This window comes from Ictidomys tridecemlineatus, chromosome 2 (genome assembly GCF_052094955.1).
Source record: "Ictidomys tridecemlineatus isolate mIctTri1 chromosome 2, mIctTri1.hap1, whole genome shotgun sequence".
Classification (NCBI taxonomy): Eukaryota; Metazoa; Chordata; class Mammalia; order Rodentia; family Sciuridae; genus Ictidomys; species Ictidomys tridecemlineatus.
In genome coordinates this window covers 2972996-3000906 of record NC_135478.1, presented here as the reverse complement: position 1 = coordinate 3000906, position 27911 = coordinate 2972996, and the positions used below count along the sequence as shown (strand labels likewise).

Sequence of the window (27911 nt, the reverse complement as noted above, 5' to 3'; positions counted from 1 at the left end):
GACGCACGGTCAGATCCATCTGTGGAGAAGGTTTATTCTGAGAATCTACAGTCTGGACAAAGAACATTGAACTTCAGAAAAAGCCTACACAGGTCTCGGTGCTTCTTCCCTAACTCGTCAACAATCTAGCAAGGAAAAAAAGCCCTTTTAAAAACCCTCCTGCTCCAGTCTGTCTGCAGTTCTGATTGAAAACATCCCAGTTCCATTGAGGTATTAGCTGCAAACTTTGGTAAAGTTAGAAAAATTAACAAACCATTCAAAAAAAAAAATACAAAATAAAACAAAAAGCCAACACAAACCAACCCTAAATTATATCTTTCTTGGTACATATACAGTAACTACAAAAAAATTCATTTAAAAATGTGTTCTTTAAAAAAAAAAAAAAAGAAAAAGAAAATCCCTCCCTAACTCTCCATCACAAACTGAATTTAAAGGATGGCTAGACCCAGACCATCCGATACCCACCCAGCGCTGGGAAGAACTGGACGGCCAGTGTGCAGAACCCGGTTCACTTTCCAACAGTTCAGTGCTGAAGGCAAAGAGCCCCGTCTCTGGAAAGCGGGAGCCAAGGCACTTGGACGCGGCTGGGGGCGGCCTCCCCAGCTCCGGGGAGCGAGTCCAGCTGAGGTAGCTCCCGGGACAGGGGCTCCAAAGGCGGGTCGCAGGCACCAGGGGAACGCTGAGGGTGTGCCCGTGGCCCGCAGGCCGTCCTCTTTTAGGACTTCTTGGCAGTCAGCTGGGCCACCGAGCCCAGGGCCAGAGCCACCACCGCTAAGACCACCTTGCTGGCCGCAGGAAGAGGCGCTGGCTTTGACTGGGGGCCAGAGCCATGAACCTTGCAGAGATTGTTCTAGGCAGCTGGGACCTTGCTGGTCGGTGGCGGGAACCTCGGAGGACTTCACAGCAGTAACCGACGCAGCTCCCAGGCCACGTGGTTGCCAAGTCCATCCTCAAACATTGGGGTTGTTTTTTTCCCGTTTTGCAGATACATTGCAGGCTTTATATATCAAAAGCTGAACCCAACACTGAGAAATCCAACTTCCAGCCAGAACATGAAATTCCTGAAAATGCATGGTTTGTTTAAAGAAAAAAAAAAAAAAAAAAGAAGACAAGCCTTTTAGGGAGACTACACGTTAAGTTAAGCCACTAAAACAGAACCGGGGGGAGAGCCCCACAGGGAGGGGCCACCAGGAAGTGCTTGGGCATCACCGGCCGTTGCCGTAGCCGGGGAAGAGCTGGTGCAGGACGGTCTGCAGCGGCTGGTTCACCTGCATGGCATAGCCCCGGCCCAGGTCGTAGCGGCAGGCCGGGCAGCTGAACACCTGGGCGCGGAAGGACCTGTCCAGGCAGTCCTGCAAGACACACAGCAGGGAGAAGCTCTGTGTGTCCCGCTCCCCTGGCTGGAGGGAGTATCTCCCCACGGCCAATAGCAGTAGCCGCCTTCTCCCGAGGCAGAGGTCCCCCCTGACCCCAGGCTTGCTCTTCAGCATCTGCTACCCACCCCAGCCCAGTGTCCCAGGGTGTGGACAAGCCTTGGCACTGTGGTCATACCACCTGCCAGGCTTATCACTGCCTCTGAGGCCTTCCCAGATGCCCCACCGGGCCAGACCTACCAGCTGCCCAGTCTGCCCTCACAGCACACCTGCCTCCCCTGCAGCCATCCTGCCCAGGCTGCGCTCATGTGGAACAGGCAGAGGAGCCTGGGGACCAGGGCAGCGACCCACGAACCCTCAACACACACACAGTCCTGGCCCTCAGCGGTGCTGCAGCACACACCAGGGGAGGAGAGGCCTGCTGAGGCCCTCTGAGGGCCCACTCCAGCCTCCTGACCTCCCTGCCCCTCAGCCTCACTGCTCTAAGGACCTGGGACGCTGCTCCCCACCACAGCCACTTCCCGTCAGGCTAAAGCCACCTCCTCCAGAAAGGCCTCCTTCTGCCCTCAGCACTCCCTCCCCAGACCTCAGGCAGCTGCAGCCACCTTGCCCTGCCCTGGGCCCCCAGCCAGTAAAAGGCCAATGGAGGAGAAAGGCAGCTCCAGAGGCTGGCGGTGAGGCTGGGACAGCCAGAGCCTGGGAGCTGTGCTCCAGCAGAGCACTACGGGGCACAGAGCAGGGGAGCACCAGGACGGGAGGACCCAGCGAGGCCAGAGCCAAAAGCAGGACCTGGAAAGGGACACTGGGCAGACAAGCTGTGGGCAGGGGTGGCTCCTCCCGCCCTCACCTTGCACACGTTGTGCTGGCACACGGTGGTGACGGGCCGGAACACCAGCTCCTGGCAGCAGATGCACTGGAAAGTCTCCTCCACCTTGCTCAGGAACACCTGAAACCAGGGGGTGTGAGCCGCAGGCCTGGCCGGCAGCCACCCTCCGCGGCTCTCGGGAACCAGAGGCACCACGCTGCCCAGGGGCCGAGGCCAGACCTCCGTCATTCGGAGGACAGGCCCAGAGAGGAAGCCTCACCCGGGTCCCTGCACCAGGGTGGCAGGGCCGGCCAGCTGGGCCACCAGCACAGCACAGCAGGCACCGTGGAGCCGGGCCAGGCTCAGGGAGGCCACGGGGAGGTCCACAGAGCAGGCCAGCTCCGCGGTCCACGGGGCCAGAGCAAGTGGGAAGACAGGGGGACCTCCAGGGTCCCCAGCCCTGCCCTGGGGTCTGCAAATATGTCGCCTTACAAGGCCCAAGGGAGGGTGCAGATGGGTCCAGGAGACACCCACCCCACAGGGTGCCTCGCGGTGCTGGGAAGGGGGCCAGACAGGCTGCAGCCCAAGGTGCCCCAGGAGGGCAGAGGCCCTGTGACCACACAGGCACCTTCAAGAACGGAAAGAGGGGCTCGGGGTTCTCCCCAGAACCACCAAAAGAACCAGTCCTCGGGGGCGGGGCTCCGCTGCAGGGCACTGGCCTGGCACTGTGACCCCGGGCTCGACCTGGGTTCGAGCCTCGGCACCACTTAAAAAATAAATAAATAAAAATAAAGGAGTCGCATCCATCGGGATAAAAAAGAACCAGTCCTGGCACCTTGACCTTGGCCCCGTGGCCTCGGTGGCCTCTGGGCCTTGGTACCTGGCAGCAGAGGCCCCGCCTTCAGGCCCCTGGGCCACTCACAGCAGCCCCCGGCAGAGCCGAGCCCGGAGGACGAGGGCGGACTCCCGCAGGCACCCCCAGGGCACCCCCAGGGCAGGTCTCACGCTTGGGGTGATGCTGAAGGTGACCCGAGGACAGCCAGCTCCCGCCAGGACAGGGCAGAGGCCAAAGATGCCCTGACGGTCACTCACAGTGACCCTCAAGGTCACTAGCCCCGCTGAGGGCAGAGGGAGCAAAAGGGATGTCCTTGTCTGGGTGGCTCCTCAGGAAGCCAAAGGAAGAACCAGCCACCACCACAGAGTCCCCAGGACGGCCCTAAGGGAGCTGAGCTGGACCTGCAGCTCGCGGCCTGCCTGTGGGGACACAGCCACGCCGCAGGGAAGGGACGCCCAGGTGTGTGCCGGAGGGAAAGCGCCCGGCGGGGCCCAGCCAGGGCGCCTGCTGCTCCCCACAGGGAAGGGCACACCGCACGGGCCACAACACAGGGACACTGCAGCCGGTGTGCCAGACACGGCAGGACGTACTGCAGGTCACCCCTAGGACGTCCAGAGTCTCAGCCAGAGCCAGCCTGATGGTGGGGGCAAGGTTCCGGGGGGAGGTGGGGGGCCACGTCCCACCCCAATGTCTCTGAACTCTGTGCTCACACACGCTAGGTGACAGCTGTGGGTGACACCTCCTACTCACCGGGCCGTCCTTGAGGGAGCGGAGGACCTCACCCCACAGCTTGGCGTTGGCCTTGTCCTCGCCGATGAGGCTGCGCTGCTGGGCCGTCAGGCTGTAGGGCTCCAGCCTCGTCTTCTTGGCGGCGCGGGTCGCGGGACCCCCTTGGCCTGGGGGAGAGAGGGGTCAGGAGCGGCAGGCACCCCTGCAGGGCCGCGGAGCTCGGCGGTACCCACCTGTGGACTTCCGCTTCCACTTGCCCTTGCCCTGCGGGGTGGACGCGCAGCCCGCGGCTGCCCTCTTGCGGTTCTCCTTCTCCCTCTCCCTGTTGGCCAGGGCTTGCAGGTAGCCCTCGGGGTACTGGAGGGGGAAGGGCAGGGCGCGGTTTCAGAGTGGTCACCGGCCAACCAGAGACGGGCCCACGTGCGCCGCTCAGTGCACCCCGGCCCTGCCTCCACAGGCACCGGATGCCACCCCCGGAGCAACTCGGGGGGACGGGGACGGCTCCGCCCAGCCCAGTGCCACCCCTGGAAGACTGCAGCAGGACGTGGAGGAGCGCCCGCTGCCTAGGCACCTGGCCCCACCCGGGACTGCCCCGCAAGGTAGGACCACTCACCTGCGCCCCAGCCCAGGCAGGCACCTCACTCCAGGCCCCACTCGGCCCTGGCCCTCCCGTGACCTGGTGCCACAGAAGCCTGGCCCACGCACCGCAGCCCACCAGCTGGCGCCGGGTGGAGTGGGCTCCTCACTCCGACCTCACGGATTGGTTGTCACCCTGGTTCCAAGGCCACCCACTCCCGTCCCACTCTCCAGTGTTGTTTATCAAGAAACCCTAGACTCTGACCCTGAAGTCCCCAGTTTTCAGTCCTGGGAACACTTCAACGCAGGGACACAGGGCTGGAGCCCAGGAGGTGCAGGACACCTGTCTGGACAAGCACAGCAGCTGCAGCCTCTCTGACGTGCTCGAGGCGCAGCAAGACCAGTCACAAGGCTCCTGCTCCTGCAGGAGCTGAGGAGCAGGAGCTGAAGTCCCCCTCCCTGCATCTGCCATTCCTAGCGCCGGGGCTTCTGAAATTCCCCTGCTGCACAGACATGTCCAAATGCCACCCCTTGTGACCCCCAGGCGTAGGTGCTATCAGATTCCCACTGGCAATGAAGATCCCTTAGATAGTCCTCGGCCTTCAGCGGCAGCCGAGGGGAGGAGCAGGACCCCCTCACAGCGGCGGGGCAGGGAGCTCCCAGGGCTGCCCTCCCCACAGCACAGCCAGTCTGCGCTGCCCCAGGACTCACGCATGAGCACCCAAGTGTCACCTGCACCTTTGACACCAGTGCTCAGAGCACTGAGGGCCGCGGCCGGCAGGGAAGCCCGGCCGGGAGCCCCGTGGGCCGCAGGGGGCCTACATGCAGCACGAGCTCAGGCCCAGAGCTGGGCCCCCCAGGCCACAGAGAGCCCCAAGACAGACTCAAGGCAGGACCTCGGGGGTCGAGGTGCGAGTCTCAGCCACAAGGGTCCCCAGCCAGGTCCCCACTGCACCAAGCGGCAGGCAGGCCTGCACAGCGCCAGCCCTCAGTGGCCCAGCCAGGACGCACCTGCATGGTGAGCCCCAGTCTCTTGATGCGGTCCTTCCCCTCCTTGGTCCAGGGCCCAGGCTCGTCGTCGTCCCTCCGCAGGAGGTAGCGCCACACCAGGAAGCCCGACTTGCCCTTCTCAGGCCAGTACTTCACGACCTGCGGAGGGCAGCCATCAGGCTGGGCCAGGCCAGGACGTGGGAGGCCCTCGGGGCCTGGGCGCGTTGGCTGGCCGCCCACGGTGGCTCACCTTGTAGATGCCGTCGTAGCGGTTGCCCTCGGCGGGCGCGTACTTGCTGTGCTTGCCGCCCTTCATGTTCCGCACCACTCTGACCGGCTTCCCCGACCGCCAGTCCTTGGCCTCGGCCCCGACTCGGTCGTTGATGGGGGCACTGCAGTTGAGAGCCAGCGCCCTGCGGGGACAGTGGGGCCACATGGAGACTGGAGCGCACCCCAGGAGGGGCAGGAGCCCGAGCCGGGACTGGTGCTGCAAACCCGTCCCTGCAGGTGGGACTACTGGGCTGAGCCTGCTGAACCTGGGGGCCTTCGTGATCACAGCCAGCGCAGCTGGGAGACCGCAGGAGGGTCTCAAGTTCAAGGCCAGCCTGGGCAACCTGGAGGCCGTCACAAAATACGGAGGGCCAGGGCGAGGCTCCGCGGTTGACAGCTTGCCCAGCACAGCGAGGCCCTGGGCTCGGCTCCAGAGGAAGATGGGCGCAGAGACCAAGTACACCAGGGACCGCAGCTGCACAGCTTGGACCTGTCGGGTCCCCAGAGGCCCAGGCCTTGAAGGCTCAAGGTGCAGGCAGCCCATTCCCTCCTGCCATGAGGGAAACGGTTCTGTCCCACCTCCCACTGCCCCCCCCAGAGTCCCAAACAACAGGCCCACCCAACCAGGGACAGGCACCCCCAGAACCCGGGCCAGCACCCATCCCGAGGCCTCTGCTACGGCGACAGCGGGCAGAGCGACATGCCGCCGCCACCACATATCGGAATGGATCTAGACAGGTCTCCACAGAGATCCGCCTTGGATCCCACAGAGCAAGCGTGGCCCTGTCCACCTGGGCCTCCCGCCTCTGGCCTCCAGTGGACAGCTCCTGCAGCCGCGGGAGCCCAACACACCATGTGGCCAGGAGGTGCAGACACAGGAGGCTTCCTGGTGACACAGGGTGGGGCTGGGCACTGCCAGGAGGCCACCTCATGAGGTTGGAGAGAAAAAAGCCACCAGTCTCTAGAGACAGGACTCAAGAGGCTTGTGCCCAGATGTCACCCCACGTGCGGTGTCTGCGCTGCTCCCTTGGTTTCTGAAAACATGTTTAACCGTCCCTGGGGTCAGAGCACCCCCCCCCTTTGGCTACTCGGTAACCGGCACTGGCTGCTTGGGGAGACCACGTCCCCCTTCACTCTTCAGTCTCTTAGAGTAGCACCAGAAGGTCAGAGGGACATTTACAAGGCTCTTCGTACAGAGAGCTTTTCAGACATTTGGTACCAATTTGTATTTCTACAAAAACGGAATTCCAGTCCCTGCCTCAGCACTTCTCAATACTGTGAGCTTTGAGAGCGTTTGACTTGGAGGCCGATTTCACAGGGAAGTGCCTGGGGTCCCGCCCTGCTTCCACCCACAAGGCTCTGGCCGCTGCTGGGCACAGTTCTTCGTGGGCACTGGGCATTTCTTTTTTGAGTTATTTCCAAGTCCTTTGATTTTGTTTTGAATCAGGGTCACATAAGTCACCCAGGCGTCTCAAACTTGCAATCCTCCTGCCTCAGCCTCCTGAGGACTTGGGGTTAGAGGTGACAGCCACCATCCCTGACCTGGGTTTCTTCCCAGTGGTGGTTTTCCTTGGTGGAGGGCACCAGGGGTTGAGCCCAGGGCCCGCCACCTCGGAGCCCCAGGCCCGTCTTGTATTTTACCTACAGACAGAGTCTGAGTTGCTTAGCGCCTCACTAAGTTGCTGAGGCTGGCTTTGAACTCGAGATCCTCCTCCTGAGCCACTGGGATTACGCACGCGGCCCCCGCGCCCAGCTTCTTTCAGGTTTTTGGATTTCTTAAAATATTTTCTCGGTTGTAAATGGACACAACACCTTTATTTCGTTTATTTTTATGCGGTGCTGAGGATCGAACACAGGCTAGGCGAGCCTGTTCCATAAGAAATGACAAGAGGCCGGGCTCAGGGGACGAGCGCGTGCCTAGCACACGGAGGCCCTGGGTGTGATTCTCAGTGCTGCATATAGATAAAATAAAGGTCCACGGGAGAATAAAAATATATATATGAAAATATACATTTAAAAGAAATTTTAAAGGCCCTTTACATAGAAAAAACAATCCTCATAAAGAAGGTGCCCAACTTTCCTCAACGGTCATCAGCCCTGTGTACAGGTGCTACCGAGGCACTCTACGCGGTTTAGGTCATAAGATCTCTCTATCTTTCCTTTAAGCTTCATGCCGAAAAGCCCCGCTGTCCTGTGGTCAGCACCTGGAGACGATGGCCATCTGGCACCTGGAGACGATGGCCATCTGGCCTTCGTGGAGAGTGGCCACTCCGTCCCTCTGATCGACCCCCACGTCCCAGCCAACACTGGCGGGGGCTCCTGGCCCCCCCACACGCCCCGCAGGCCTCCTGCACCTGCCGCCAGGCCCAGACCAGAATCAAGAAAAGGGGAGACAAGACAGGCCCCTGGCACGCACCTGTTGGTGTTGGTGAGCTTCTGGTCACAGGACTGCTCTGCAGTCCGCTTATTGCCAGAGAGGTCGCGGCCACCGCTACCTGTGTACGTGAAAAAATTCCCATGGTCCTGCAACAGACGGGAAGGGCGGTGAGCCCCTGCACAGGGCAGGTGGCCTGCAGCCCAGCCACATGCCCAGCCCGGCCCGGCCCAGAGAGGAGAGGAGCCGGGGTGTGGAGGCCGGAACCTGGAACCCTGCTGGGGCGCGTGGCTGTGAGCAGACCAGCCTTCGGAGGCTGAGGCAGGGGTCCCGAGCTCCAGGCAAGACCCATCTCACAGCTAGCAGAAGGATGGGTGTGGCTCAGCGGGGCAGCAGCCCTGGGTTCAGGTCCTAGGACCACCAAAGTGCCAAACAGCCGGGCTGATCTGAACAGTGCCCAGGGGACCCAGGGGACCCAGCGGCGCCACGGCTGGTCAGGAACCAGGAGCAGGGAAGCACTCCCTCCAGAGGCCCCGGCCAGCGGCAGAGCCAACCGGCCACACCGCAGAACCCACTCCCAGGAGCCCCGAGGGCTCAGCCTCAAAGGCAGGAAGGAGAGCAATGGAGCCCGCGGGAGGGGACGGCCATGGCACGGCCATGTGTGTGCTCAGGCTGAGATCTTGTGACAGTCTGGGTAGGAGGGTCCCGAGAGCTCCTGCGTCCAGGAACATCCCGAGGCCAGGTGCCTGGGCTGGGGGAGCTGTGGCCTCCACAGTCCCTGCCCACCTGAGGGACAACTGCAGGGCGAGCAGGTGGGCAGGGGCGGGGCGGGGCAGGCTCTGGCAGGGCGACTCCGCCCCACGGCCCTGCTCCCTCTCTTGCTCCCTGGCCGCCTCGGGCTGAGAGGTTCTCCATGGGGCCCTTCCACCATGATGGCTGCCTCCCCTTGGGCCCAGAGCAGTGGACTTGGCTCCCTGTGGACTATGACCTCTGACCCCGAAAGCCCAAATCCTCCAAGTTGTTCTTGTCAGGTATTTAGGTCAGAGGGACACAAAACCTGACCGAGACATGTCCCAAGACCTCCAGTGGCCACGCAGAGCCTCAGACGGGGCCAAACACTGCCCGAGGCGTCTCCTCGCGCTGGTCCAGTCCCTCCCTGGCCGGGACTTCTACAGCTAAGATGCGACCACAACTGTCCCAGCCTCCCAATGCCCCAGCTCACAGCCACCTGAGGGCGACATCTCCTCTGCTCAGGGCACGAGGCCCCGGGCACTTGAGGGCCTGAGAGGGCGGGAGAGGGCGACCCCAGCACAAGCCTCCCGTCTGGGATGGTCAGGGGACCACAGACAGCCACCGGGGGGTGGCAGGAGGAAGCACGTCCACGCAAAGCCTGGACAGGGGACGGCCACGGCAAGGCACTGGCCCTCCTGCCTCCCAGTGTGCACTGTTCACCGTGAGTCTGGGGGCTGGGGGGGTCCAGTGGGGGGACGCCCGCCCGCGGGAGGCCCTGGGTCTGACTATCAGCACCACAAACAAACAAATGAGAAAGTCAAGGCCCCTCAACAACAAAAAATATCAGAAAGTACAATGGACCCGGGGCTCTGAGACTCAACGTGATGTTTCTGGACCACAGTGGACCCCAGGTGACCAAGGCCACGGGTGGGGGAGCCCACTGGGACGGGCACACCAGCTGAGACTATGTATTCACAACTTAAAGCAAGGGCTGGGGCACAGCTCAGTGGGTAGAGTGGCCACTCACAAGCCCAGGCCCTGCCTGCCTTCGCCCCCAGCACCACAAAGGGAAAGGAGAAAGGGAAACAGCAGGCCGAGCCGTGTGCACGCCATCCTGCGGCTCGGGAGGCTGAAGCAGGAGGATCTTCAAAGATTGAGGCCAGCCTCAGCCACACAGCAGGGCCCTTTCTCAAAAGGGGAAGGGCTGGAGTGTGCTCCAGGGAGGGCTGCCCGGCTTCACCAGAACACCCCACTCACCACGTCGTCCTCGTAGCCCCCGGCCAGCACCAGCGAGTAGGCCCCGTCATTGCTCCGGCCGTGGATGCCCGCCACATGAGGCCTATGGACACCCGACTCGCTGACCTGCAAACCCAGCAACAAACAAATGGGGGCTGGGGATGTGGCTCCGGCGGTCACGCGCTCGCCTGGCATGCGCGGGGCGGGGCGCTGGGTTCGGTCCTCAGCACCACATACAAATAAACAAACAAAAACTAACAGATAAACATTGAAAAACTGTCTTTAAAAAAAGGCGCCTCTGGCCCCAACTGCGGGAGAGACCCCGAGGCCCCTGGACCCCACCACCTGCAGCAGCTCCCGGCCCGGCCTAGCCCAGCCCCAGAGGGCACCCCTCCAGCCCGGCAGTGGGCACATAGGAGAGGCTGCGCCTCGGAGGACACTGGCCAACGGCCACCTCTGCTGGGCAGACTCGGGGTTCAGGCAGCCACTCACTGTCAGGCCTGGCTGGCTGCGGGGGCGGGGGACACTGCCCTGCGCTCCTGGCCCCAGGGACACCTCCCTCTGCCACTTGAGTGGGGCTCATCCTGGCCAATTCCATGCCAGGAAACCGGGGAGGACACAGAGTGGGTGGAGGCCAAGACCACAGCCCAGACCCCCCAGCCCTGGTCAGCGGTGCCAAAGCAGCTGTCCCTCCACCTGGCACACGTCTGAGGGGGACAGATCCTAGCTGTCCAGTCAACCAGGTGCAGTGCTGTCACCACAGACTGTGGCCTGGTCCAGAGCAGGCCCCGACACACACTCAAGCCGCCCCTGGCCACGGCAGCGCAGGAGCCGCCCCCCCACCCCCACCCCGCCCGCCCGCCAGCCAAGGTGCCCTCGGGGCCTGGCCCAGCTCCGCCTGTCACTGCCACGAGAACTGCCCGACCTGCAGATGGGCCCGGCAGCCCTGAGGGGCTTGGAGGCCAGCACGTGGGGGGAGCCCGCGCGGGGACCTCGGGTACCTGGACTCGGAACCGCCACATGGTGCCCACAGGGACGCCAGGGATGGGTCCGTAGTGGTTGGAGGGGACGATGGTGCACTCCTTTGTGCGTCCCACACACGCCATGCCCTGTCCGGCAGGGAAACAAGGGAACTGCGTGTGAGCGCCCGCTGGAGGGGCGCGGGGCCGCGGGGCGGCGAGCGCGGGGCGGCAGCGGCCTACCTTGCCCCAATCCCGCTGTGAGGACGACGTGGCCGAGGCCATCTTGGCCTTCTTCTTGCTCTCCTTCAGCTTCTCGCCGGCCAGCACCACCTCGCTGGCGTCATTCCGACAGCCGGGGCAGTACCTGTGACCACCTGGGTGTCAGCTGGCGGATGACTGTGGGAGCAGACGCTGCCCTCCCGCCCCCATCCTTCTGCGCCGCCCCAAATGGGGACATGCAGCCCAGGACCCCACTCTGGGTCACCTCGGGGATCTCAACAGCCACATGCAACAGGATGGACCCCCCCAGGGGAAGAAGTCCTGTCCACAGCAGGCTCTGGCCCCTGCTGCTGAGGGTCCCTCCCCACAGGGACAGTGAATCAGAAGCCAGATGGGACGAGGCAAGACCCAGCAAGTGCCTCTGTCCCCCAGGGCGGGTTTCCCCACCCCACTGAGTGGGGGCAGGACAGCAGGGCCCCTGCGGGCAGGAAAGGGGGCCCATGGCCCAGCAGGATGGCCGCCTGCCCCCCGGAACACCATGGCCAAGAGGCTGCTTTGGCACACACCAGAGCAGTGAGCCCTGTGTCCCTGCCGAGTCCCAGACCCACGGGGGGCTGCAGAGAGCCCCCGCGGCCACCAGCCACACCTCGGGCTGCGGCCCACTCACCACTCGGGTTCGATGGGCACGCTGCTGAGGGGCGGGTTGAGGCAGTCCAGGTGGAAGGCCATGTCACACTCGTCACAGATGAGCTGCCTGTCGGGGTGCTCGCGCCCCCCGCAGCGGTGGCAGGCGCAGATGCGGCACAGCTTGTTGGGGTCGTCCTTGCAGTGCTTACAGGAGGGGCCGCTCTTCCCTGCACAGTGAGGCGGGGTCAGGGCGCGGGGGCGGCCGGCCCACGGCCCGAGCCCCCAGGCTGCGCGCGCCCAGGCCCAGACTCACGTCTCGTGAGGTTGTCGGCCACAGGGCTTCCGCGGCCAGGGCACTCGATCTTGAAGACTTCGTCCACAAAGGCGATCCGACAGTTGTGGAGAGCGTCACCTCTGGGGGATGACAGGGGAACATGAGAACATTCCACCAGGTTCCGTCACCGCCGGCTCACGGCTGCCGCTACGAGGGCCAGGAGGTGCCCAGGGCCTGGCGCACCTCCTGGCCCTCCAATCCCTACTGAACTGCACGAGGACATGGCAAGCCAGTGTCGTCCTCTGACGCACCTGGCAGGTGGTGAGCACTGCGGGAGCTCGAGCCCGACTTGGGCTCTCCACCAGAGCCACCACAGAGTCTGACCCAAGAGCCCCTTGTGTCCAGTAAACGACGCAGGATCGACACAGCCATCAGCCACACCCAGGGGGGACAACGTGTGAGGCTGACGTTTCCAGAGTCCATGTTTAGAAGGAAACGCAGGCAGAAGTGCACGTCCCACACACACGTCCCCAGCACGGAGTGAGGACAGAGGACGGGCCAGGGAGCGAGGGCAGGGGACGGGCCGAGCAGCCCCGGGGCCCAGTGCTCTGCTTCCGCCCAGGCACCCAGCGCGCACACCCACCCTTGGAGACAGATGCAGCAGGACAGGTGACCAGCTGCCAGGAAGACGTCTGATCGTAACGCGGACACACTGAACAGCCAGCCTCGGCGGGAGGTGCCAGGAGAGCAGGAAGACCCCCCACAGCCAAGCACTCCCCTCCCCTGCCCCCGATAGAAGGCACAGCGAGAACACGACCCGAGCACCCGCCAAGAGAGCCAGCCTGCAAGAGGAGGGCGTCAAGAGAGGTCACATCCTGGGCCAAAAAACATACTTCAAGACTTAAAACCACACAGAAGACGTTCTTTGACCGTAAGGAAGTCAAACAAGAATCACTAATCAAAAGACAATGGGAAGCCAAGCAGGTAACCCCGGAGGCTCGGGAGGCTGAGGCCGGATCACGAGTTCAAAGCCAGCCTCAGCAACTTATCAAGACTCTAAGACCCTGCCTCAAAATAAAAACCAAAACAGGGCTGGGATGTGGCTCTGTGGTTAGGTGCCCCTGGCTTCAATCCCAGGCACCAAAAAGAAAAAAAAAAAAAAAAGACAATGGGAAAACCTCTAAGCAACAATCTTCAAAATCAGCCGCAAGTCAGAGAAAGTCTCAAAAAATTTAAAATGCAATTAAGAAAACCAGTTGTGGGCGGGGTCGTGGCTCAGTGGTAGGGTGCTTGCCTAGCACGCGTGAGGCCCTCGGTTGGATCCCCAGCACCACGCAAAAATAAAAAATAAAATAAAGGAAAGCACTGATCAACGCCATGGTCTACAGTCCTATGTCCAGCCCTAGAGAGCAGGGCCGCCCGCAACAGGCCAGAGCAGGCTGCCCAGAAGACCCAGGAGAGACAGACAGAACCACGGGACACGACAGCCGGTCCCACAGACGGGGAGGGTGGCCCGAGAGGGCCGAAGGAGGAGCGCGGCCCTTCTGCTCACAGGAAAGGGGCAACTCCTTCAAAGCTCCAGGCACCCCGACTGGACCGCAGCAGCCCAGGCCGGACAGCCTCTGGACCATTCAAGAAACCGGATTCATAAACACAATCTCCTCAAAAGTATCCAGACCCCCACGGTCACCCCAGAGCCTAAAGAGGATGGGCATCGAGCTGCCCAGCTTTAGCAGGAGCAGGGGAGCGAGCGCTTCCTGCTCATGTCCTGAGGCCAGTGCTGAGCAGACCAGCGACAGCCACACCAGGCTCGCACACTGACCCCTGCTCCTCGTGAACCTGCCAGCTGGGAGACGGGCATGGGGCCCTGGCTCCGGCCCAGCACCACAGAAAACAAACCTCAAGACACCCACGTGCCCCAGCCGAGTGGACGGCTGGGACAGTGGTCCTCCTGCCAGGGGACGCTGGTCAGCAGCTGATATAAGCAACAGGAGCATGTGTCCCCAGGAAGTCATGCAGAAGGGGAAGCTGACCGCAGAGACCACCTGCCACCACACCCCCCACCGACGGGACGTTCCTGGCACCCAGAGGACACTGCTGCTGGCTGGGGGGCCACGAGAGGGTGACAGGCCAGGTGCCACACAGGCCCTGTGGTCCCAGCAACGCAGAGGCAGGAGGACCTCAGGCCTGGGAGTCTGAGCGGCCCGAGGGAGGGATGAGACCTCGTCCCTACCCGCAGGAACAGGGGGCCAGCCCAGGCGGGGGCTCAGGCTCCCCCCCAGCAGCCCCCTCAGGGCTGGCGGTCAGGGACCTGCCTCGGCCAGGCCCTGGGCCTCACCCTGCCCTCGGAGGACGGTCAGGGGAGCCTGGAATCCCCGCTGAGGCCCGAGCTGGCCCGGGGCGGTGGCTCACCCGATCTTGACGTTGGCGTACAGCTCCCGCGCGGTGCGCGTCTCCCGCTTCCTGGTGATCTCGGCGTCATACCAGAAGCCGCGCTCCTTGGGGTAGTCGGGGTTGTAGTTGAGCATGACCACCTGGCCCACCTCCAGCTCCTGCCACTTGAGGATGGTGCGGGCGCGCGCGCGGACGTCCCTGGGCCTCATGGTGACCACGCCGTTCTCGGGGTAGCTGCGAGAAGAGCGCAAGCCTGACATCCTGTGGGACCCGGAGCCACAGGGTGTCAGGCTGGGCCCTCGGCCGCCACCAAGGCTGGTGCAGAACAGGCTGCACTGCATCACCAGCTGGCCGCGAGGGCCACGCTGGAGATGCGGGCGCACTGGGCAGGCGGCGGTCCTCCCGGAGGCCGGACCCTGACAGGTCTCTGGGCCTGTTCTGGAAATAGTGCGCAGATGGCATCACACCAAGGTGAGGTCACACTGGAGCAGGAGACGGGGACACGCGAGGAGGTGACAGCCTAGGACAAGGGCTGCTGGGCACGGGGACAGGCGGGGGCAGGGTTTCCTCCAGACCCTTCAGGGGCCCGCCTTGCCCACACCTTGACCTCACTCCCACCTCCAGAGGCCGTCACTGCCGTGCAGCAGGTGGTGCCACCATCACTGTGGCCAGGAGAGGCCAATACAGAGGAATCCCGGGGCGGGGCCCAGCCTCTCCCACACGGGGACCTTGGCGCCTTGGCTCTGCATGTCACAGGGAGCCTCCACTCCCTAAGGGCTACCTCCCTAGCCACGTGGAAAGCACCCGACAGCGCAGCTCAAGGAAGCCTGTGGCGGCAGAGACTGGGCCCCAGGCAGCCCAGGGCCACACCACGCCCAGCAGCCTGCTCCTGCCGAGCCCATAGCAGGGCTCTCTCCCGGCCACCACCCGTGAGCCACGGGTGCCAATGCGTGAGCCACGGGTGCCAATGCGTCTCAAAGCTTCGCTCAAAAAACAGAAGGTGGCCAGAGTCGGCCCTCGGTCAGTTTATAGACCCCAACAAGAGGACATGGCTCTGGTCCGGCAGGCGCGCCTCGATTCCTTCTCCCCTAACTACAGACCTGAGCTCAGGAGGCCAGACGCTGTCCCGGAAAGGACGGGCCACGGTGCCACCGGCAGGAGGAGCCTTGGCGCCACGGTGCAGGTCAGCTCACTCCCAGGAAGGCAAGGCCCTCACCCAGTGGCCGGGGGCACCTCAAGGGAGGGGCAGGGCCATGTGTGGTCCAGGTGAGAAGACTGTCCGCAGGTGCCGGGCCACAGACCCGCCTTGCTCCCTGCCCTGGACTCCAGGCTCCAGGCCTGGGACGGGGGAGATCCGGAAGTTAAGCCTCCAGAAAGACAGTGTCCCGTTAGGTGGCCCAGACGGCCTAGCGCCCACGCAGGGACCACACCTGCACCTGCTCAGACCCGGGTACACAGCAGGCGCTCAGAGAAAGACCACACGGCACAGACTTCCGCTGGGGGAAGAGACGAGATGCCAGTCGGCGTCCCCCACGGCGTGGAGCGTGGCTAGACCCAGAGGCGCGGGCAGCCTAGGGCGCGAGGGCCAGCCGGAGACTCACTCGTCGTACTTCACACGGTAAACGATGTCCTCTTCGGGACTCGAGCCGGCGGTGGAGCTGCTGGGCTCGTCCCCAGATGGCGGTCTCTTCAACACCCTGACCACCTGAGCCTCGAACCACGCGCCCATGCCGGTGTCGCGGGCGTCCACGTAGTCGTTGACCTGGGGACAAGGACACTGACTTGCCACAGCCACGTGGGAGGGACACTGGGGCTGGGCTGCCCTGGGGGCAGGGAGCCTGGCCTCTTCCGCCCCACGTCAGGACACCCACGAGTATCCAGACACTGCCCAGGGTCCCAGCTCCTGGAGCCACAGCAGCAGACGGTCACCTCCTGGTTCCAGGCCTGGCTGCCGGTGGCCTGGAGCAGAGCCACCTGCTTGTCAGGAAGCTCTAGAGTAAGGTCTTCCTGGGAGGCACTTCCTGACCCACGAGGGCAGCAAATCCAGAAACGGCACAGCCACCACACTGGCCCCAGGGGACATCTACTGCCCCAATGCTAGGCTCCACCCTTAGAGGGCCACCAAGGAATCCCAGAGGACCATGGTCACCTGCAGGAGCACGAGGACTGCCCTGGCCACTTCTAGGGCAGGAGCGAAGTGACCAGCAGAGAGGGCAGCGGGGGAGGGGGGCGCGGGGAGGGCAGGGCTGGCCCCCTAGGGGCCCCGCAGCCTCACCTTGTACAGCCCCAGCTCCGTCTCCTCCCACGTGCTCTCCTCCTGCTGCTCGGCATTGCCTTCCGCCTCGGTGGCCGCCTCCCCGTGGGTGGAGGACTTGTCCGACTCGCTCTGGCCCAGGCCGCAGCCGGAGTCGGTGTCTGAGAGCTCCGCGTCCTTCTCCCTGAGGCCGGGCGGCGGCGCAAGGCTCTGGCGGACCAGCAGCTGGATGGTGTCATTCAAGCGCACGTCATAGTCGAAGAGCGTGTGGCCATCCTCCATCTGCAGACACACCAGGACAGGCGTCCACCACGGGCCCAGGACAGGTCCACACCAGAGGCAGCAGAGAAGGCCCCTGGGGTGGGGTGGGGCCGTCCTCCTCTAGGGCGCACTCCTGGTGCCTGGGACACAGCACAGTGGCCGCTGGACACCTAGCACTTCACAGAGAACACGGTCCCCTCTGCCACAGCTCACACGGGACTCCCAGGACACACCTGGCCACAACCAGGGACACGTGGCGTCTGGGTACGCTGACCACAGTGATGGAGGCTAGGGCTGCTGCCCAGCATCCTGCAGGGCCACGATGCAGCCTAGGAATCCACGACACATCCCCCTGAACACCCCTGGACCTTCTTCTGCAGGTCCCTGGGAGCCGTTCTGGGGACAGCTGGAGCTTGCCACAGCGCCACCCTGCGGGCCACAGGACCACCCAGACACCCCGCCCAAACCTGATGGCTCCCTGTGGCTGCTGTCGGGTCAGTGGCGTCCAGGGCACTGAGAGTGCTGAGCCCGCACCTACTCCATGCCAGGGGCGCCCCATCACAACCACCACCGATGCCCCCAGACAGGGCTTGTGGCCCTGCTTGCAGATCGCCTGGGTTCAGAGCCAGAGCCCTGGGAGGAGGGAGGAGGGGAGGGAGGAGGGAGGAGAGGAGAGAGAAAGGGGGGAGGGAAAGAGGGGAGGACAGGAGGAGGGAGAGGGAAGAAGGAAGGAGGGAGGAGGGAGGAGGGAGGGGAGGGGGAGGAGGTGGGGGAGGGGAGGGGGAGGGGGAGGAGGGAGGGGAGGGGGGAGGAGCCAGCCTCCCTCCTCTGCACATAGCAGCTGGTGGCTCCTGAAGGGGGAGCACACTGGGGCCAGGGAAGGCCTGGTCCTGCGGGAGACACAAGGTAGGGAGAACCCGAGGACAGGGGCCCACAGCAGGAGGGCCTTGTGGCCCACACCCCTGTCCCACCTGTCCACGCAAGGCACACACCAGCCCTGGACACAGGAGCAGCTGGCACAGATGGAGGGGATGGGTCAACAGAAAGTCACGCAGCATGGTCCACACGGCCAGCAACACCAGAGATGGGAGGGACACACACAAGACCATCCACACCTGGAGCATCCTCAGCCACAAGCAGGTGACACACTGCACCCTGGAATGACCTGAGGACCTGGTGCTCAGCGAGAGCCAGACAGAAATGTCTGGCAGCGTACAACTCCAGCGGGCGGGCGGTGTCCAGGAGGGCAGAGGCCAGATGTTGGGGCAGCAATGGGTACAGCTCCTGGAGGGGAGCCCCTGCCCTGCCCCCAACAGAACCAGCAGTGCTGACCACTCAGCAACCCAGCCCCCCGCCGTGAGCACAAGAGCATCAGGGCTAATGATGTGACACTGTCATGGGAGACACATGTCACTGCCCCTGTCCAACCCACACAATGTCCCACACCCAGGTGAGCCCAGAGGAGGACTGGCCTCCAGGGAAGAGGCCTCCAGGCAGGCCACAGCTGGGCTGCTGCGCAGGTGGGGCCGAGAAGTTCCACTCCCAACCAACAGAGGGCGAGCCTGGAGAGGAGGCCAGACAGTGCACCCCAGGGCCACACCCCACGGCCAGGCAGGCACTGGTCCCTCACTGCTGCCACATCGAGAGGGCCATTTTCTGGGTGGACGTCCTGGGCAGAGCAATGTTCCTGGCCTCCGCCCACTCTGAGACAGGAGCTGCCCTCCAGTCATGACCACAATGTCCCCGCATCGCCTGCCGTCCCCAGGAGAACACAGGCCCTCACATGTCCACGATGCTCGCTGTCCACCAGAGCAGCAGCAGGACAGCTGGGGCTTCTGCACCCACACATGCCGAGGCCAGCAGCTATGCCCAGAGACACCGGCTCCCGCACCCAGGGCAACAGGACCACAGGGGGCACTGAAACCACTGCCCACTGGAGCCAGCAGGGTGGAGGCCCAGATGGAGGCACCGTGCCAACCCAGCCAAGTGGACAAGATGGCAGGAGAGCTCGGAATGCAGCCAGGAGCAGCCACAGGCACACTCCCCCTTTGTCCCATTCACACAGATGGCATAAGAGGAGAGAGACCAGGGAGAGGAGCCGCTCCGATGGGGACACCATGCTGGGAGTACCAGGGGATCCCGACGCAGGGCAGGGCGGACCAGGAGACCAGCTGAGGATCCAGCCTGCACCCCAGTCCCCACCCTGTCCCTCTTCTTCAAGTTGTTAGGGACACCCTGCAGAGCCCCTGCCCTTCACGGCTCGGTCATGGCCTCGAGGGCGCTCTCTGGGCACAAAGAGCAGGTGGGGGAGACAGGCCACCGCCACTCAGACTCACGCCCCTGGAGAAGCCGCAGAGCGGCCAGCGCGTGCCCAGCCCCCACCACAGCTTGTGGCAGAGAAGCCGGCGGCGACCCCAGGCCCTGGCTCCTCCGGCTGCGGGGTGACAGACAGGGCACCCCAGCCTACAGGGCGCCCCAGCCTGGGTGGCAATGGGGAGCCTGAAATTCCAACTCAAGGCCAATGACATCAACAGAAGCTATAAAAGCCGAGCCCAGGAAAGGCCCACCTCGCGTCAGTCACTCCCAATGTTAAAATTAAGCGAGGCCAATGGTGTGGCTCACCGGGGGCCTGTCCCCTGCGCCAGGCCGGGTTCCACCCCCAGCACCACAGATCCTGCGACCTTCCACAGTGACCTTCCGCGGCCCGAATGAACCCACAGGGAGCCCCGGCCACAGCTTCGGCAGCACGCTGGGCCTGAGGGGAAACCGTCCTGCTGCGTCCATCACGCGGGCGACACACAGTGGACAGCGCAAGTTGGTTTTTAACTACTAGCACAATTTTTCCACGTTCAGTGGACAGATCGGTTGGAACCGATGCCCCTGCCGTCTGAGACGGCGCTGCTGCTGTGGGGTCACGGAGACCAACTGAGCTCAGGATGTGCTGCACCCCACCCTCTGAGCCTCCCTCCTGTCCTCCTGACCCACATCCTAACTCCCACCAGGGGCCCGTCTTGGGTCTTGACTGCAATACTGGGCACTGAACCCAGGGGCTCCACCATTGAGCCACACCCCTAGCCATCTGGAGGCATGGTCTCCCTCTAGTTGCCCAGGCTAGCCACCAACCTGCGACCCTCCTGCCTCAGCAGGGACTGCAGGACGGCCACCAGGCCCGCCAGCACCCATCCGCTAATCTTTCCAAGAAGCCGGCCTCGACCTTCGCCAAGCTCACTCTGTTCTTATTGCATTAGTGTCTGTTCTCATCTTTACTTCCTCTCTCTCTTAAATGCTTTGCAATTACTTTTCTGGTCTTCTCTCACTTCTTCAGATATCGCATCAATTCTAAGCTTTTCTTCTTTTCAAATACAAACTCGATGATGCTAGAAGCTTCTCTCAGAGCTGGGTGCCATGGCCCACACCTGCAAGCCCAGGAGGCTGAGGCCAGAGGATGGCAAGTCGGCCTTAGCAACGTAGCAAGACCCTGTCTCAGAACACAAAATGGGCTGGAGCGGTGGCTCAGTGGTAGAGCAACGCTGGGTCCAACCCTGGGACCAGAGAGCCCCTCTCAGAGCGCCCTCAGCTGCCCCTGTAGACCCTGTGTTTTCTCAGTTGGTCACATTTCCCCAACTCATTAGGTTATTTAGGCTCCCGGATTGTCATTTCCAAACACATAAGGGGCTTGGTGGCCTCTGGCTATGGTTCCCTTGGGCTCTGTAGGCGGGCTGGGCACTGCTGTCCCTTGGGGCTGGGCAGGGTCAGCACCTCGTGTTGCACCTGGCCTTCCTGTGGTCTGCACTCTGGAAGCCCAAGGGGACTCTGCTTTCTCTGCTGTTAGCTTCAGGTTCCGACGGGGCCACAGGAGGAAGTCCTGTGTCATCCAGAACTTCTATGTCCCCCAAGTCCTGGCTGCCTGACCTATGATCCCCTGGGAAATAGGCTCAAACCCCCTTAGTTGCATCTGTGATGGTTCCGCTGTTTGCACGGTCCCCGAGATAACCAGAGCGGGAGGGAAACTCTACCTCACCACTAAGCACTGTGGCAGGGGACCGGGCACAGGGCCACCCTGGCACAGGCTTTATTCTCAGTTTGTGACCCATGAGGCGAGTTTCCATAAAGGTAACCTTCCTAATCCCTCATCATCAAGTGCAGCAAAGTTAAATGTGGGTGCCCTCACCACGCTTGTCATCCTGTGGCTCAGGAGGCTGAGGCAGGAGGACTGCAAGGTCAAGGCCAGCCTCTGCAACTTACTGAGACCCTGTCTCAAAATAAAAACTGTTTTAAAAGGGAGCTGGGGATGGAGCTCAGTGGTGGAGTGACCCTGGGCTTAACCCCTAGCACCGAAAACTTTAAAAAATAAAAATAAAAAGCAGCTGTGCCCTGACTTTTGTCCTAAGGCCCTCAGCCTGCCACTCTGCTCAGTCAGGTATCACACCTGCCCGGTGCAGCCAGGGCAACCCTGCACTTAGGGACCAAAAAAAGAAAGGAATGGAACAATCAAGAAGCCCAGGAGCGTCACATAGAGTAAGAAACGCATGGTACACCCACGAGGCCACCAGGGCAGGGCTGGTGCACATGCAGACCAGCGGACAGGAGAATCGGTGACCAGGTGCCACCAGGCGGCCTCCCTGCAGACGCCCCACAGCTCCAGGAGGGCCAGGCACAGCCGGGGGTCATGGTCCCAGACAGCGTCTGCTCCCTGGGCCCTGTGACCGTGAAGGACACTTGTGTGCTCCAGGACTGAGACAGATGCGTGCCACGGCAGACCCCACTGCGCTACCTCAGGGACCTGTTGTCAGAGGACTCGTCACCAGCACAAGACTGTCCACGGCTGCCGGCTCCTTAGGAGAAGGGAGTCACCTCCATGAAGAAGTCACGTGGAGGAGGCAAACACGTCCACCCGATGCCAACGCCCATGCACACGCACCACCTGGCGACCCTAAGGCGCGGTCCCCGGGTTCATCTGTGTCAGCAGAGGTGACTTTAAAGTTGTAACTAAAGAGAAGAAGCAGGGTCAAAGGCCTGTGTGCTGCTGCCCACTCCCACCTGCGACTGCAGATGCTGCCCTACAGGCCAGGAATAGACTAAGTGGCCATCCTCCAGGGGCCCAGACACGGGGATTCGGGGAGGAGTAGAGGGGACAGAAACCATGAGTTTTGGGCCAAGGGGGACCTTGCATCTGAGAAAGAAGCATCTGAAAGGGCCAAGAGGCTGGACCTTAGGGGTAAGAACCAGCAGGGGCTGCTCTGGCCCCCAGTGTCCCACCAGCCTGGCCAGGAGGGGCTGCAGGTGCTGTAGCAGCCTGAGCCACGGACAGACAGCTGGACGGGAGGCAGGAGACGCCAACAGGAAGGTCCTGCAGGGCAGAGGGGACAGCACACACCTCAGGGACAGGCACATGCTGGACACAAGGATGGCCCCTGATGACAAGGAACTCAGCCCCTCATGAGGCAGGCATGCAGAGGCCATGCCCTGGAGGTCACCGCGGGGACGAGGCCAGAGGACTAGCACAGAGGTGTCCAGATGCCAGTGACTGCCACGCATGGGATGGCCTCCTAAGGACCAAGGAACGTCCAGCTCGTCAGGAGGCATGAGGGACAGTGCGAGGACACGCCCGTGTGCGTCCAGCCCTGGCATTCCTCGGCACCGACAGAACCCGCAGACACACTTGGGGCCCCTCGGTCAGCCGGGAGCCTCAGGGGACCAGGCCAGGTGCCCAAGAGCCCCGACCTGGCAAGCTCCTCCGCACAGCACGCCTGGGACCCCGCTCCGGCCGGCTCCTCCCGGGGGCCACAGCGCAGAGGCCTGGGGGCGGTGCCGGGAGGCCCGCAGGGCCCATCTGGACACACTGTGAATGAAGCTGGTCCTTGGGTTTTGGGGACAGGGTCTCACCGTGCTGCCCAGACTGGCCTTGAACTGCTAGGCTCCCGCAGCCCTCTCGCCTCCACCACGGGCGGCGGGCGCGGGGCAGTGGGCTGCTCGGGGCTGGACGCACCCGTGCCCTCTCATGGCGGACGGTCCAGGGCAGCTTCTGCATGCGGTGCAGGGTCAGCAGAGGCCGCCCACAGGTCACCCCACTTACACTCCCACACTCCACAGGCCCCGCTGGCCTGGCTGAGGGGACAAGCCCCAGAGAGGCTCAGCCTCAGGGACGGGCCTGTCTCATTTGCCACCTGAGCCTTCCCAGGCCGGCTGCAGCAGCACTGTGACAGTCCCTCAAGTCCGCCTTCCGAGTGCCAGAGCCAGGGCCCGGCACATGCTGGCGCTCCACCCCGGCCAGGAGGGCTGGCTTCTCACTAGGGTTCCGCTGGGTCACTGCCACGGACCTCTGTCCCCACCTCCTGTCCCCTGCACACCTCCCCACACCATCTTGAGTGACCTGTCACATTGACTCCATGTGGCCTTGAAGGCTGCCTGGTGACAGAAATGGCTCTTTCCCTAAAGCAGATCATGTACTAAATCAGCAGTTTTCAGCTGGGCCATTCTGCCCCCGGAGCCCTGGGATGACACTGGAGAGGAGTGTGGCCGTCACAATTGGGGGCGTTCCCAGCCCTGGAGCAGTGGAGGCCGGGACAGGCTCAGCACCTGCAGTGCCCAAGCCGCCCCCCAGAGAGCGACATTGTGCCCAAGCCGCCGGAAATGCTCCGATGTCCTTGTGCGGTGGAGCCCGAGCTAAAGGCTCTCAGGGCTACTCCCGCGAGCCAGGCTCGGTCAAGCGGCCACCACATGGAATGTCCACAGGCGGCCACGCGGAGGGCCACCGCAGCCACGTTGTAAAAGGGAACATGGAAAGTGAGGAGTGGCCGGGGCCTGAGAAGATGAGGTGGAACGCAGGCGCTACCCGAGCAGGCCTGAGCGCCACTGGTGACCGCTATGGTTATTTTTATGGACACTGAAAAAAAAAACCCACATGGCCAGATGCCTCTCCCAGGCCCAAGCTGGCCTCCCCCAAAGTCCCCGAGAGACAGCGGGCAGCGGGTCCTAGGTTTTTGCCAATGAAGCGACCTTACGACTGCCCTCCGGCCCAGAGGGGACCACCAGGCCATCCCCGCTGCTGGTGGGCTCTGCTCCAGTCCCTCACCCTCACAGCGGGCCTCCTGCTGCCATGCCATGTCTCTTTAAGAAAAAAAAAAGGAGAAAGTGGAAAAGGGCGGGGCGTAGCCTGGCAGCGTGGAGCTGGCATGTGCCAGGCCCTGGCCTCAGCCCCAAAGGAAGGGTGTGAGGCCGAGAAGCCGCCTGCAACTGCGAGAAGGGCCGGCCTCGCTCACTTCTTCCCTGGACCTCTGTCCCACCTCGTGCCCCGGGCACCCGCCCTGCGCCTGGCCACTTCCTAGCTGCGTGACCTGGGAAACTGCGTCACTGCTGAGGCTTGACCTCCCTGCTGCGAAAACAAAGCCACCACCGTAGGGGACGAGCCCCGGCAGGGACAGGAGTGGCTGCTGGGGCTGCACAGGCACAGGGACCTTCCCCAACCAGCAGAGCGGCCCTGAGAAGCAGCCCAGGCCACAACCTCGAGGTTCCAGGAGGGTCCGGCCCCCACCAGGCTGGGGTGGCCACGGCCAGGCTGCTGGGCCAGGCGTCCTGGGAGCAGCCAGGGGTGTGTGACCACACAGCGCCACAGCGGCGCGGATCAGGTTTCACATTTCAAATGGAGGGAGATGGCTCTGCCTGGCGGGTTTGGGATGTCAACCGTCTGGCTGCACCGGATCCCGCTGCCGACAAATGCAGCCCAACAGGGAAAGGAGAGGACAACAGCACAAACACTGGACTCTAGTGGCTGCCGGTGTGAAGTTGCGGTGACGGGCAGGAGGCTGCAAGTGACTTTGAAATAGGTCCCAACAACAAGCTGAGCCAGGAGGCAGGGACCCAGAGAGCCGAGGGATGGAGGGACTGCCACAGGGAAGCCCACGTGGCGGTTCTTGGAGTCCCGGCTCCTCCATCTCCTCTGAGCTTGGAGCCTGACAAAGAGCAGGCGCTCTCCCTCTGCCTCCGCGCCCCACACTCACGGTCCAGCTGCCACACGCGGAGGCACGCACAGGTCTCCAGAGAGTCTTGTGAAATCAGAGACCTCGTGCTCAAACCACACAGTCCTGCCACCAAAAGCAGCCACCGGGAAGAGAAGGGGCAGAGGGAGAGCCAGGGGCTCGCCTGGGAAGGGACCTCCGCGCACATGGCCTCCCGCGCACATGGCAGCCGTCAACCAGAGTCCTCGGGGTCTGCACTCCTCCCTGGGTGGGACTGTTAACATGACTCCTAGAACACTCACGTCTCCACCCAGCCTCCAGCAGGAAGGAGGCCAACCTGGGCCTCCTAGGGCGCCAAAAGCCCAGGAACATCACCACATCCCATAAGCACGCCTCCCTCCTGGGCCCGGGGCGCCTGGCCTGCCACAGCGAGTTTCCAATCTAGACAGCAGATGGCAGCAGCCTCCAGCCAAACTCCCACACGCAGGGCCCACAGCGCCCACTGGCTCCCACCCACTTCAGTGGCCTCGCAGCCTCGTCCCCTCAGTCCAGCAACTGCAGGCAGCCCAGCAGATAGACCTGTACCTCCTAGCATACCTTTGCATCCCACCTGCCACCTCACTCGTGGCCTGCCCGTTGTGCCCCAAGACACCAATCAAAGCAGAAACCCCCAGGTGCCACAGAAAGCCTTCCCAGATGAGGGCCGCTGCTTGCAGGACGATGGCCACTTTAAATGCTCCAAGGGACTGGGAAGAGAGCCCCCGGAAATGAGGCAAGGAGACCCCCGCAGAGACCACCCGGTCAGCCTGAGGGGTGGAAATTCCTGATTAGAAAGCACCATCTCTGGACTTTGAATAAGCTCATCCAGATTTCTAGAAAACAGTCTCGGGGTCTGCCAATTAATGACCCGGGCGCAAGCTGTGGGCCATCAGGATGTTTTAGAAGAAAAACCTGGTCCCTTTTGTCCTAACTGCCTCCTGCATCTAGGCCCTTCTTCAAAATTCCAAAGCTGTGGGTCACCTCCAACTTCTTGCTCTAGAAAATATCTTGAAGGGAGCCTTAAAAAAAAAAAAAAGAAGAGTTTGAAAGCCCAGATGCTATAAATTCAAGTGCCAGCTGCCTGCCTAGTGTGTCAACGTGCGAGTCCAGCCTTTGTTCCTTCCCCTCACAGGCATCTGAGGTTTCTGTAAGACTTCTTCCGGGGGCCGTGAAGCGGGACCAGGGGGGGGGGACTGTATCTGCTGGTGGCGGCAGAGCCTGGGTGCCTAGACCAGCAAGAACAAAGGTGGGCCAGCAGGCAGCCTGCCCGCTGGCTTACCTGCTTGCCCCTGTAAAACAGCCTCTGCAGGCCTGGCTCCACGTGAAACACCTCTTGAATCTTCCGCCTCAGCTCCTCCACCTTGGTCAGCCTGGACAACGAGTTCACGGTGTGGGTCTCCTTCCCGTCCATGGTGCGCACCTGGACCCACATGGTGTCAGCGCTGATGGAGGAAAAGAAAGCAGGACGGGGGTCAGTCGTGCCACCAGGCCATCTCTGGCTATACTGGGATCATGGTTACTTCTGTCCAGTTGGTGGACAGTATGAAACTCCCAGAATGTCCTCCAGACCTCCTGGTCCCGGGGGACTGCCAAGTCTCAACCAGGGCCAGGCAAAGTAAATTAAGGACTTAATGTCTTAATGACCAGCAAGTGTTGAGGATTGAGCAGGGAGGGAAACGAGATCTCGGGCCACCCAGCGCAGCCCACCATCCGTTCACAGCAAAACCAGGTCCGGGGCTGGGGGGGCCCGGGCCTAGGGCGCGCAGCCACCCCGAGTGGCTGCGCCGCCTCGTTCATTCATTCCCGGGATTCGTGTCTACACAAGAGGGACTTCCCAAAGTCCGGAGTGGGTCGCAAGTTGTGAAGTCCCGGGACAACTCCACTCAGTGGGACCGAGGAGGCAGGACCCCACCCGCGACCCCCGAGTCCCGGGACCCCTGGGTGCCCCCCGCGCGCGTGCGCGGCCAGCCCCGCCGTGGCCATGGCAACCGGCCGCCCCGTCCCGGCCGCCCCCGCGCGCGCGGGGCGACTCACCTTGGCCCCGCGGCGGCCTGCGCCCCCCGGACTCCCGAAGCGCTGCCTCAGCGACCCTCTGGCACTCTGCCCGCGCCGCGCGGGTCGCGCCAGCAAACCCACGCCCACCCCCGCCGCCCGGACGGACCGAGGGGCCCCTCTCGCCAAGTCCCTCCCCCCTTCACTTGAGCTGCCTCTTATTGGCTCCGCCGCACCCGGTCGCCCCGCCCCGCTCGCTCCCTATTGGTCCTAACGCACCCGGGGAACTCAGGGCGCGCGAAATCAGGCTCGGGCGCGACAATTGAATCGCGGGGCGCCCCGCGCGCAGGCGCGGAGACTGACATCCTCCCGGGCGGCTCACCGGGCCCTCCCCCACCCTGCCCGCGCGACCCCCGCCCAGCTCCGCGACTTACTGCTCGCCCCCGCCCAAGCCAGTGTACCGGGTGAGGCGTGGGTAAAGCGTTTGGATCGCGGGACCGGGTGCAGGGCAGCCCCTGTGCGGGCATGAGTGCGCCCATGCTGGCCGCGCGTCCCGGTCCACGCAGGAAAGTTCTGCAAAGTCCCCGAGCCCGGAGCACCCAGTGCGCCTGGCCCGGGCTGGCACCCGGATCCGCCCTGCAGCTCACCTCTCTGGCTGCCGTGATCCACTCTCCCGCCTGCGCGCTTGACCCGGCTGGGGATGGCGATGGAGCTGCGTGCGTGGCTGGGGTCCCGCGCGGACCTACGTGGTACCCGGAGTGCCCACTCGGCCAATGCTGCCCGCCGCGCTGCCAGCTGCTCTGATTTTTTTCCCGCGAAAACTGGCGTTTGGGAGTTGCCGGAGGCTGTGCTGGGGGGCGGGTGCCTGCCTCCTGATTGGCCGCCACAGTGGCGGGAAGCAAGAAAGGGGGTGGGGGGCGCCCCCCTTTGCCTTGATCCGCCCTCCTTAACTCCGCCCAGCTGGCCACGGCCCCGCCCTGCCCTTCGCTCTCTTAAGGGCGCGCCCAGTGC

The 27911-nt window shown here is 63.2% G+C and overlaps 1 protein-coding gene across 4 annotated transcripts; it reads right to left on the bottom strand.

Moving 5' to 3' along the window:
- Positions 1-14: 14 nt before the first annotated feature.
- Positions 15-27707, bottom strand: Uhrf1 (ubiquitin like with PHD and ring finger domains 1). 4 transcript variants are annotated; one of them, XM_040290647.2, is made up of 17 exons: positions 27548-27707; positions 26188-26350; positions 16672-16932; positions 15998-16158; positions 14415-14657; positions 12042-12142; positions 11769-11955; positions 11123-11246; positions 10922-11029; positions 9942-10046; positions 7995-8101; positions 5559-5721; positions 5330-5467; positions 3976-4099; positions 3764-3909; positions 2221-2319; positions 15-1352 (listed from the first exon to the last, which is right to left on the bottom strand). In XM_040290647.2, exons 2-17 carry the CDS (start codon positions 26338-26340, stop codon positions 1206-1208), a joined length of 2367 nt encoding a protein of 788 aa, XP_040146581.1. In that variant the 5' UTR covers positions 26341-26350; positions 27548-27707; the 3' UTR covers positions 15-1205. The 4 variants fall into 4 exon arrangements, with proteins under 4 accessions (XP_040146581.1, XP_040146582.1, XP_040146584.1 ...); XM_040290648.2 differs by lacking the exon at positions 27548-27707 and adding an exon at positions 26943-27084; XM_040290650.2 differs by lacking the exon at positions 27548-27707 and adding an exon at positions 26943-27084 and having other exon boundaries at positions 14415-14630.
- Between the last annotated feature and the right edge of the window lie 204 nt (positions 27708-27911).